Below are 12,385 nucleotides of genomic sequence, written 5' to 3'. Positions count from 1 at the left end.
AAGATTCTCAACCTGTCTTTGAGCACATAAGAAATTTTGACTAAAGCTTTATTTCCCTCTTTCTATGTCAGCAGAACACTAGTGTTTTTGCTAATCTGAGGTGCAAACTTTAGTGTAAAATATGATGAAAACATCACAGATTTCATAACAACAGTTGAAATCAATTTTGAATGAAGATCAACATACCATAGTTACGGATAAGTTTCCAGATCTGGAAACTATGAGTGATTTGTGCATGACATCACCAGCTGTATGAGATTTGTGAATCTTATGACATCTTGGTTGTTTTACAGAGCTTTTGAGTCATCATTTTGAACACGATTTCTCGTTACTCTGTTTTTCAACTAAAATACGACCAACCTTAGTATCAATGAATTTTGAGCTGAACTGTTATGTCAAATTGATTGTTAGATCGAATTTGACTGTCCAAGCTCTGATACCAATTGTTAGGATCGGAGGCTCTCATGATTATGTTTGTTTGTAAGAACTTGACAAATCAATGGAAATAAAACAATGTAAAGTGCAGTGGAAATGAATACAAACTTTATAAACATAATCAAAGAAGAGAATAGTTTGATAAGCACATGCTTTGTCATTAAGTTGAATGAATTACAAAGAGAATCAAAAAACTACAAGCATGCTTACAAAACTAAGCTCTCCCTCAGCCTGATGCCCCAAGGATGGTTGTACAAGATGAAAGGATTGAATTGAGGAGAAGAACTCACTCAAAACCATCAAATGTAACAGTACAGAGTACTGTTCCATTTATAGACAATCCAATCCACTGATGCATCTCAGCTGACGTCAACATGAAAGTGACATCTAACAACCTAACAAACTCTATCTACTGATCTATACAACTACTGCTTTGCTAACTACTGATATTACATTGTATTACATGAGATAAATATAAACTTCTGCTGCATCCTTCCACTGCTGTGAACCCAGCAGTACTTGTCATGATCAGCAGTGCTTGAACCAAGGCAGTAGATTGAGCAGCAGAGCTTTTAGTCTTCATCAGTCCTTGTGTAGAATCAGCAGTTGTAGGTCAGCAGATGTTTATAGAAGTAGTACTTTGGAGCATATCAGATGTTTGAGCCACATTCAAGGGGAAAGCAAAGTGTAAACTGCTGCTTATTGTTAGTCCACTGATGTGATCCGGTTTTGGCTTGACATTATCTGTTCCTCTGGTAGGGTTCAATCCCAACATATATATATACTAGTGGGAATGCCCACGCGTTGCCGCGGGTATTTATGTTTTTGGCCGCACGTTTCGCAACGGGTTCCACATATTTTATCGATCACACGGAGCTACAAACTTGAGGTTCCAAGTGAGTACTGAGTAGTTTCAACTTAAAAGTTTGATTCCAAGTGCACCAGATTTTTTAATAAAATTGACTTTTTCCATCTCAAACTAATTATGCAACTGATATAGTGACAAGAGAGCAAGTATATGATACAGGTACACTATCTCAATGCGCTTGGTACAAATCATTATATCATCACGTGTTCTGGGTTTGTTAATTTCCACTCCAAAATCGTTGTAATTTTTGGAAATATAGACAGAAACAAGACATAGAAATTACTCAAACTTCTTAATCAAAGACATGTAATTCAGCATCTTCTCAATAGCTTCATCATCGTGTCCCCGTCCCCTCGACTGAATTACAAACTTTTAACGGATCCATAATAACACCAGATTCCTCGAATTACAAATGTTTTGGTATGGTTTAAAGTACCTTGATAGATGGAACTATAACTGCACATTATAGTTGCTACATTTTAAATCCGTGAACATCAGAAAAGTTCAACTATAAGTGAAAGTCAATGAAAATTGCAACACTATTAAAACTTATAAAATATTTTATAAAAGAGAATAAATAATGTAATATTCCATTGATTAAACAGCAAAAGTTCAGAATATCTATAGGAGTCCAAAAGTCCAATGAGCAGTCACCAGAAGTCAAATGTATCATTTTGGGTTGGGTTCTTGTTCGCAAAGTACCATTTTTCGAATTCGAAAAATTTGAAATTCGTTTAAATTCGATTATCAAGTGCAAGGTGGCATCTCTTTATGGCAAAACAACTTGGGTGAAGGGTCAAAACGGGTTTATGGTTCCGGTTAAAATGTACTCTTTGGTCACAATATGTCAATACAGGTTTTAGTTGAAATGGGTCAAATTGGGTTTAGGATTTTAATTAAAACAGAGACTCTGGTCAAAATGGGGTTTGGGTTCTGATTAAAATGGACTATTTAGTCAAACCGGGTCAAAAGAGGTTTAGGATACTGGTTGAAGTCATCAGAATGGGTTCAAGTAGAAAGTTTCTTTGTGGCGCAAAGCGGGTTGGGCTGTGTGTTTCGAAGAGAATCTGTATATGTGCAGTCATTTGTTTGGTGTAGACCTGGCAAACGGGTCAATTATAAAAAGGCTTGTTTTGGTTCGGGTCAGAATAGGTCCGGGTCAGATCGGGTTTCGAGTCGGGTCTTTTTTTATGATGATGATGACTAATATGCGTTAATTATTCATATACTAATGGGGTTGTGTTATTCTCATGTTACTTTGGGTCGAGTCGGGTCAGATTTTTTTTTTTTTTTTTGATAATTTATAGTCACCTGAAACAGTTGCGCCATTTGCTGGAGATGATAATCTCTAAAAATGAGCGAAAATACGTCCCTCAATGTGATTAATCCTAACACGTGTTGGGAGCCAGCTTCAACTACCCCTACACACCGCACCTCTGTCACAAAATTGGAAACATTCATTAACATTTAGAGAAAATATGGGTTATACCCGTTTATGGATATGGGTCAATTCTGGTTATCATGGGTAAACACTTAAAACTTCACTATTGGAACTATATACTTAGATGGAAATTCATACCTGGGTCAGAAAGAAGAGTTATGACTTGATATAAAGTATCAGATCGTGTACATATCCCGAATCTAGAATGAGCTTTGTTGTCTACCAGTTGCAACGCTGAATCACGGAATAATATACGTATTTATTAATAATGAAGGAAATTAAAAAAGGAAAATAAACTTGATATCAGTTAAAGGCATAGTTGTTAATGGCGAATAGCGATAAATAGTGCGCCCTATTTTATGAATACCCTGGCATACATTATTTTACATGTATATTTAACAAAAAGCTAAAATCCAGCTATTTTATGGCTATATTTAATCGCTATTTATATTTATAAAAAAAGTGAAATCCCGCTATTTATGGGCTATGGCTGCATAACTTGTAGCGACCTTCGACCTATACGCTACACTATTCGCTATAGCAACCATAGTGACCGCTATTGACAACTATGGTTAGAGGCGTCAAACGGGTCAAAATGGTTTAGGCTAAAAGATCTAATTAGAAGGAAACGGGCCAAATAACATTCTTATAAATCAGTTTAATAAAAGAAAGATTATTGTGGTTAAAATATAGTTTTTTGAATCATATTTAGCACCCAAACTATTTATAAAGGTCATAGAAGATGAACAGACGAAAGTGTAGGTGGGCAGCCCGATACCACCTTGACTATTCTTGTTGCAATACAGACAAGGGTATTTTCTTGTTGACATTTAAAATAGAGGAAGGTTTTGATTTTCATATACTTTGTTAAAAGTTCACAAACGCACATTGATAGCCTAAATATGATCAGGCGGATAATAAAAATGTGTCCCCACCAACACACAAAAGCACATAAATATAATAGCATGTTTTAGACATAAATAATACTAAAAGGTTTAGAAGCAGAACCTCATTGACGCAATCACAGGCAAACAGTTCTCTGATATCGCTTTCACAAGGTCCCATTCACATTGTAAGTTGATTCCCTCGAGCAACACAACCAACGGCTTGCAGCTTTAAAACGTTAATTATGTCTGGAAATTGCATTAGCATATAAGGTTATGTGAACTGTTTTGTAGAACATAAGATAAGAAAATGAAAACGAAAGACATTTGATGACCAAGCTGAAAAGTGCTTAATATGATGTTTCAAACAATAGTGTTTGCTAGCACTTAACAGCACTGTCAAGAAACTTATCCCATATTAAAACATTTATACTTCACCTTTATTACATGAACTGTTAAGGAAAGATTCATAGAAAATAAAGATCATCGAACCTCATTAAAATATTACTCTGTAATTCGATAAAATGGCAAAGAAGTATAAGTAAACCCCGAGAAACAAGTCACGATTATGAGTATACAGAATACCTTTTTTTACAAAAATAGTAGAAAACATGAAACGCCTCAAGTTTTTTCGCCGATTCAGTTCCAAATTCTTCGCTATTTGACACTAAATTAGAAAACGTTAGCAACCAATAGTTGGATGTTTGTGTCAAAAACATGTTGTCTATCAACTATTGTCTAAAAAAACGCTCACCTTCATGATTAATTGCAACTGCCCATGTGGCCGCAACTCCAAATATTGCGAGAGCTTTTAATAAATCGGTTTTTGGCTGGTAAGTAGCTTCATATTCTAGTGAGCTTGTTTCATCCACTGAACATAAAGGATCACAAGTTCGTGACGACGTTGAATCCTAATATCGAAAATAGTGTGGTATTTCAATCCAATATAGTGCAGAATGAATTCCCAGTTCAGGATGCTAATGGTATTAGTAATAGTGAGGATACTTACGTGAGGGTGAAGAAGCAGATAACAGAGAATATCATGAGAAAAAAAATTTGATAACATGGATTGCAGATCACAAACACTTGATCCTTTAAGCAAAGATTTCAGATCACAGAGTTTACCAAAAACCCCCATGGCTCAAATATTTAGCAACTGGGATGCGATCTTGAATTAATCTCCACATGAAACAAGCTATTGTTAAAGGCACCCATTTGACCCATACAAAATTTTAACTGAGACTCGTTTAATTCAACATTCATATAACAGTTAAACAAGTCGATTTACAATTTAAATCACAAGTTTCGTTTACAAATCACAAATTTCTAATCAGTAATCGAAAAGATAAACACAAAAAATTCAGAATAACTAAATAATAATTACAATAATTCGATTAAAATAAAAAAAAAGGAGAATGAAGGAACTAACACTCCTTGATTGCATTGTGAACACCAGTTATCTCAACGATTGTGGTAAAGCATATTCAGAAACCCTAAATTAGAAACACAGAGGAAAAATCGAGCCCATAAGAAACAATAACGATTGCGTATCTAATATACAAAATCACATTACCTTAAGACCGTCTATGGAACCAACAAAAAGGCACGACCAAGGTTTGGCGTAAATTAAATCGACCCACCATCACCGCCTAGTGTTCATCGTTGTCGCCCAGAATCCTTCAGTCGTCTGTGTAAACCAACGATTGGAATAAGTGTCTAATCTGGTAAAACTGAATGACACCCTTTGCTTAATAGCCGGACGATTCATTTACAGGGCTGTAATGAATTTGCATTGGTGAAATCCCTAGGCTAACCCTGAAGTGTCTTAAAATTTTGATGAAACCCCATCTAAAATGGCTTGTATATTATTATACATCATGCTTCAGAATTTATACTTGTGGTAAAATTACAATTATGTACATCACTTCTCCTTTTTAATATATTATAGATTATAGATAGATTGGGTAAAATAAGAACCACAGTGAGTTGTTTAGGGTCGCTTTGATGGTGATGTCACCAACAGTTCTCTCCTCTCTATATAGTTTGTTCTATAATTGCAATAGATAACACTAAGAGCCTAAAGATAGAAGAACTTAGTGAGAGAATGCACCTAGTGAGGGGAGTACTTGTGTACTGACTGATTGCATTGAACCATTTGAATATAATGAAATCTTTCTTCAATCATTCCTAAATCTAGTTGTTTTTATGATGATGTGTTTATTATAACTGTTTGATTGAATTTCTATACTGAATTGAACTGTTCTATCAAAAACACAGACAAAACAGACACTCTCGGATCCAACAGTAGAAGGTCAGGCAACTCCTTTAGAAAACCAAAATCATCTTAAAAAGATATAAAACATGGATCTTACTCTTGTATATTCCCATTTTTGTAGGTCACCAACACCTTGAATTCTTCCATCAAAAATTCCCAAGAGCTTACCCTGATTTCTTCTCTATACCGTTTTCTTAGAACATGAAACATCTTGTCGGTTTCTTCCCAGTCGCTTCCCTTTGGTCTTTCCATCTGGTGCAACCTCTCCTCAAGACCAGTTCTTGACAATTTTCTGGTATACTTCTTGCAGAGTGTAAGATTCTTTTACAAATGTCATTCATCAGCAAGTAGACTCTCTTGTCAGCATACCACCAAACAACAACCATTTCTTTGGCCATTGTGTGTTTTCAGTGAACTTAGTTACGTTTTTTTGGGCGAAACAACTAATTTATGCACTGAGAAATGGTTGCTTTGGGTCTGATCAGAAGTGTGAGATATTGATACCAGATTTTGTGCCATCAATTGCTATCCCTAATTCATCATTAGAAAGTTGCATCGAGGCATTCAATTTTCCAGGCTAACGTACCGGCGATGTGAAAGGGTTAAATGATCATGGCGATTTGCGAGGATGGGTTTAAACTTGTGCATTTATTAGCTTTAGTCACACAAAAAACATTTTACCGTGACCATTTCAAACTTTTACCCACACATAACCTAAAAAAAATACCATGATAGTTCATAACATTTGGCCAAACTAATGTCACAAAACGTGTGACTAAAGGTTTAGAAGAGATGGTAACATCTGGTCTCATGAATAAAAATTCAAAACAGTACCATAACTGTTGGTAACATTTGGCCACATGAATCTAATAAAGTGTGAAAATAGGCAACTAGTAGTCATATGTTTATTATTTTCCAATCACAATCACTATTGAAATCTTTTAGGCACACATAACACTTTAGCCGTGACCACAAAATACTTAATAGTTATTAATTTGTTTTCTTTGACTAAGTACCTAATAAACAATACTCTTTTGTCACACAAACTCGTAAGTGGCCATATGTATTACTTTTGGCCATATCATTAAAAAAATTTTGTGGTAGTTAGTAACATTTGGTCACACCTTTAAGTGTGGGTAGTAATTGTTACATCTTTCTATTAAAAGTGTGGCTAAAGGTTTCGAAAGATGTGTTTTGGTCACGTAAATAAAAAATCAAACAAATACCTTGGCGGAAGGTCACATTTGGACACTATTTCTAGTAGTAGCTTTTAAATGTTGTCACACCCTGGTATTTCAACGTATTACCGGTGGGCCCGGTGGGGAGTATTGTGACGTAGTTAATATCATCATAGTCAAATTATCACAGTTTAACGCACAACGGAAGATAAAGATAACAACGTTACAAACCGAATGAAAGTAATATCATTTATTACAAAAACGGTTGTAAGGGATCCACAGGCGGATCAAGATAAAAGGAACATTTTTCAACAGATTTATAAACATCTAAGCTTACAAGACTCTTTATTGATGCTAGGAGTAGCCAGCCTATTCCGCCTAGTACCTGCACTTTAGCCTTTTTTGGGGAAATACGTCAGTTTACACTGGTAAATACAATTAACCGACTCTTTTGAAAAGTATTTAAGAAAATTGATTTGAAATACACAAGGCACAAATAATCTTTTATAACTTGGGATAATTATTTAAAAATAATCTTGTAAAAGAATTTTATGTTTATTATACGTTCAGTAGCCCGGGCTGATTACCGGGTTAAAGATTAATAGACACACCACATAACATATCCCGCGGCGAGTTATTCTCGAACAGGCGGGTACATTAATTTTACATAGGCACCGGCAGGTGTATGCCTACACCCCGTGCTTAAGTCGTGGCCATTTCAATGAATGAGCCGAGGATATCCAGGACATGGCCATTAACCCCCCAATGGCTTAAAATAAACAAAACAGATTAAATGGGTTATCTCAATGATTTAACCTTCATACGATTAAAAATTCAATACCCGACCAAGCGGTATTTTATATACCATACCCGAAGCCCGTATAAGGGAAAATAAGTTAAAAGTATTTACCTGAGCAAATTATACAAATTATCCCAACCGTACAAATCAGCAAGTGCAAGTATCTTTTACTGGTCTCCTAAATCTGTAACGAAGGTTTTAATAACCTATTAGATTCCTAATGGGTCTTACTTAAGTTTAAACTTAGACCGGTTAGTTTTAAAGAAAGGTATACGGTTCAAAACGCAAAATTAAACGAAGACCGGAATAGAATGTGATTTAGACCTGTCAAGTTTGAAGACTTATATAATATGAGTAAACTAAACATATTCTGGATTTTGAGATAAAACTGACAAGGTTTGACCCGTTTCGGTTAATTTATGCAAACTAGTTACATAAACCGCACCAAACGCAAAAATGCATAACGGGTAAACAAATGAGTCATGAATAGGTTCCTAAGTTAAAATGCCTTAAATATGTTGTGATATCAGTAAGATACCTTCTATTATGCCCAAAACGGATTTAAACTCAATTTAAGCCCCGTAGGGGTATTTTGGTCATTTTAAAGGTTATAAAAGAGATTAAATATTAATCTGAGGTACAGGTCTGAAATGATCAGTAAAAATATTTAATTTAATAAGTTATATCAGTATGTATTGCATATATGTGAGATTTATCATTTATAACCAAACTATGCACCATAGGGGCATTTTGGTAATTTCACATAAGCTTTAAAGGTTGCTTACTGTTAAAGTATAAAAATTTACTTAAAACATCAGTAGGTATTAAGTCTTATACGTTAAAAATAGTTTTAACCCATACTATGCGTTTAAAACGCGTAAAAAGTCGGTTTTATGCGATTTTCAGGTTATATAAGGAAAATTGAGATTTTTATCACTCCAGAAGACTTAAAATATTTTATTTAACATATAAAGTTAGTAGCAAAAGGTTTGGTATCAAAATGTTATGTAAAACTCATTTTATTAGCAAAAAGGGTATAACCGACAATTACCGAATTAAAGCAAGAACCCTAAGATATGATCAGTTTAAAAATAAATAAAAATCTTCAAAAATCCCAAAATATTATATTACATCAGTGGGTAAAAAGTTTGGTGTCAAAATTTAGGTTTAGATAGGCTTTATGCTAATAATGCCGTTTAATTAATAAAAAGCTTTCTAATTACGCTATTGAGCATAACTCCTAATCTAGACCTCAAACTGATGTCAAACTTTTTAGGATGTGTTTATAAATCAGTAATAAAGGTTTTTGTTCTCTCATATTTTCAAAAATCTTGTTTTAAGGTCAAAAGAGCATAATGGTCAACATTTAAGCAATTAACGGAAACATGCAAATGAATCGGATTAATTAGGAACCAAGTTGTATAACCACAGAGGGTTATACTAACCTATAACCTGGTCCTAATGGAACTCTAAGGCATGTCTAAACTAAACTAAATCGGGTCAGAACTGAAAGTTAAAGCAAAAGTCTTCTTTTGCGACTTTCGGTTCCGAACCGAGCCTAAACTCAAAATTGTCGGGTTGAACATGCTTAGACATGTTCTTACACAAATTACCAAGTTATATAAGTGTTAAAACAGGTTTCATAGCTTCTACATTGCTAATTATGATTTTATATGCAAAATAGCTTTCTGTTGACTTTTTAATATTAAGGTTGACCCGACAATTGACCTAGTTAGATTGGAAATCAGAGGGTTCCCTTTTAAGGGTTTATTACCCACATAATTACCAACTCATAGCCACTTTCAATTCAAAAAATGACTGGACCATTAGTGATCAATCACTAAGTCAAAGCATAATTTCGACGGCTTTGACTTTTGGTCATTAGACTAATAAAACATGAATTAGAGAAGCTAAGAATGCTTACAAAGGCTCTTAGCACGAATTAGAAGCTTAAGAAATCTTGCTTGAAGTCCAGAGAGCTCCAGAGAATAAGTTTAGAATGATTTTGTGAATGAGCAAGTTCATGGTTGCAACATAAGGTCCTTATATAGAGATTTAGATGCAACAAGATCAATCCAACAAGGTCTACACATGTTTCCCGATCATCCCAGGTGTCCCCTATGCATGAAATACAACTGGTGCAGCCCCTGAATTCGAAAACCATACTTCTAAGGCGGTGGAACAGGCTGAACAGGCAGCTGTCCATTTTTCTGCCCAGTTACAGGTCTTACGGACCGTAAGCTAAGGACCTTACGGTCCGTATCCGCTTTTTAATCTTTATCGCCCAGATCAGCCACCTTACGGTCCATAAGGTGGTCTCTTTGCGGTCCGTAAGATTTGGTCAGAAGACAAAAATTTTGAGAACTTTTGACATTTGACCATGCAACCTATAATACCTTGAGTCTCTGGTCATTATCAGTAGTAAGGGCCCTCAATTTCAGGTCTGCATCATTCAGAATGTATTCCATGAATTTGTGTTGCCTTGGAGTCTTGTATACATCGAAATTCCACAAGATTAATATCCGTTATCTTTGATACCAAAATATATAATTGTTCCAATGTTTTTTTTTGGTTCGTTAAAAGGTCACCCAGAGTTTACTTTCGACATGTTGACACTTTTAACCCCTATGTTTCATAAGATCCTTATTTTAAGCAAAAATGATTTTCGAGTTCGATAAATTATTCTTTAAAGAATACGAACATTGTGTAAGGTCAATCAGAGGCACACGAATGGCATGTTTTTGGATCCCTTTAATCACATATTTACATTGTTTGACAACTTCAGTCCCTCAGAAATAATTCTTTATATGCTTAAAGTCTATGACACATGTCGTCATTATGTTGGTCACGATTTACGAGGTGTTGCATCCTCACCCCCTTAAAATAAATCTCGACCTCGTGATTTACTGGAATAAATGAGGGTACTTATGTTTTATTGTAGATTCAACCTCCCATGTGTATTCGGGACCTCTACGGGCATCCCATTTAACCTTTACAATCGGTACATGCTTCTTTCGAAGCTTCTTAATCTGTTGGTCCTCAATCAACAAAGGTTTTTCACAAACTTTAAGCTCTCATCGATATGCACATCCTTATGTGACATGGCTAGCGATTCATCGGCTAGACACTTCTTTAGATTGTAGATGTGGAACACATTATGAATTCCACTGAGCTCTTCAGGCAGGTTTAACTTGTAAGCCACTATTCTAACACATTCAATAATCTCGAATGGTCCTATATATCTTGGGCTTAACTTGCCCTTTTTACCAAAACGCATCACCCCTTTCCAGGGTGATACCTTAAGTAACACTTTGTCACTTACCTCGAATTTCAGAGGCTTACGCCTTTTATCTGCGTAGCTTTTCTGCCTATCCCTGGCAGCTTTGAGACGATCACGTATCGCCACAATCTTATCTGTCGTCTCCAGGACTTTATCAGGTCCTGTTAGTTGGACGTCTCCAACTTCTGCCCAACAAACGGGCGTCCTGCACTTTCTTCCATACAAAGCTTCAAAAGGTGCAGCTTGAATACTTAAATGATAACTATTATTATATGAAAATTCTATCAATGGAAGATGATCATCCCAACTTCCACCTAAATCAATAACACAAACTCTTAACATATCCTCCATCGTTTGAATTGTACGCTCACTTTGACCATTCGTCTGAGGATGAAATGCAGTGCTGAAGTTTAATCGAGTGCCTAGGGATTTCTGAATGCTTTTCCAAAAATGCGATGTATACTTTGTATCCCTATCAGAGATGATAGACACTGGCACTCCGTGAAGAGATACAATCTCGTCCACGTACAGCTGAGCTAGCTTATCTGAGCTGTGTGTTTCCTTAATAGGTAGGAAGTGAGCTGACTTAGTCAACCTGTCAACTATAACCCAAATAGTATCATTTCCTCGCTTTGTCTTTGGTAACTGGTGATGAAATCCATAGTTACAATTTCCCACTTCCAGGTGGGAAGTTCAGGCTGTTGTAGCAAACATGACGGCTTCTGGTGTTCTACTTTAACTTGAGCACATGTCAGACATTTGGCCACATAAGTGGCTATAGATTTCTTCAAACCTATCCACCAGTAATTTGCCTTCAAATCCTGGTACATCTTGTCACTTCCAGGATGAACTGAGTATTTGGAGCTATGGGCTTCTAGAAGAATCACATCTTGTAGTCCACCATAAATTGGAACCCATATTCGTCCATTCAGTCTTAGAATTCCATCCTTAACACAAGACAGTTGATCGGCAGTGACACCAAACTTTTCATTTGGGAAGTTAGCTTCTAATACAGCTTCCTTCTGAGCGGCTAGCAACCTTTCATTCAAGCGGTTTCTCAATTCGATGCTCTTGGCATTGATCCTAATGGGCTTAATTCTTTCTTTTCTGCTTAAGGCATCGGCGACCACAGTCGCCTTACCTGGATGGTATCGGATTTCACAATCATAGTCATTCACTGTCTCCATCCATCGACGCTGTCTCATATTCAGATCTTTCTGATTAA

At 35.8% G+C, this 12,385-nt stretch overlaps 1 protein-coding gene across 7 annotated transcripts; it reads right to left on the bottom strand.

Annotated features, from left to right (window-relative positions):
• Positions 1-1,149: 1,149 nt before the first annotated feature.
• LOC110936411 lies at positions 1,150-5,464 on the bottom strand. 7 transcript variants are annotated; one of them, XM_022178792.2, is made up of 8 exons: positions 5,202-5,464; positions 4,638-5,121; positions 4,383-4,539; positions 4,214-4,295; positions 3,753-3,857; positions 2,883-2,978; positions 2,615-2,739; positions 1,150-1,759 (listed from the first exon to the last, which is right to left on the bottom strand). In XM_022178792.2, the coding sequence occupies exons 2-6, from the start codon at positions 4,764-4,766 to the stop codon at positions 2,945-2,947; spliced, it is 507 nt and encodes a 168-aa protein (XP_022034484.1). In that variant the 5' UTR covers positions 4,767-5,121; positions 5,202-5,464; the 3' UTR covers positions 1,150-1,759; positions 2,615-2,739; positions 2,883-2,944. The 7 variants fall into 7 exon arrangements, 1 of the variants encoding a protein (XP_022034484.1); XR_004891077.1 differs by having other exon boundaries at positions 1,152-1,759; positions 3,753-3,877; positions 4,383-4,499; positions 5,058-5,121; positions 5,202-5,456; XR_004891079.1 differs by having other exon boundaries at positions 4,214-4,285; positions 4,383-5,121.
• Positions 5,465-12,385: the final 6,921 nt, after the last annotated feature.

Source organism: Helianthus annuus, chromosome 4 (genome assembly GCF_002127325.2).
Source record: "Helianthus annuus cultivar XRQ/B chromosome 4, HanXRQr2.0-SUNRISE, whole genome shotgun sequence".
Taxonomy (NCBI): domain Eukaryota; kingdom Viridiplantae; phylum Streptophyta; class Magnoliopsida; order Asterales; family Asteraceae; genus Helianthus; species Helianthus annuus.
This window is presented reverse-complemented; position numbering and strand designations above follow the sequence as displayed.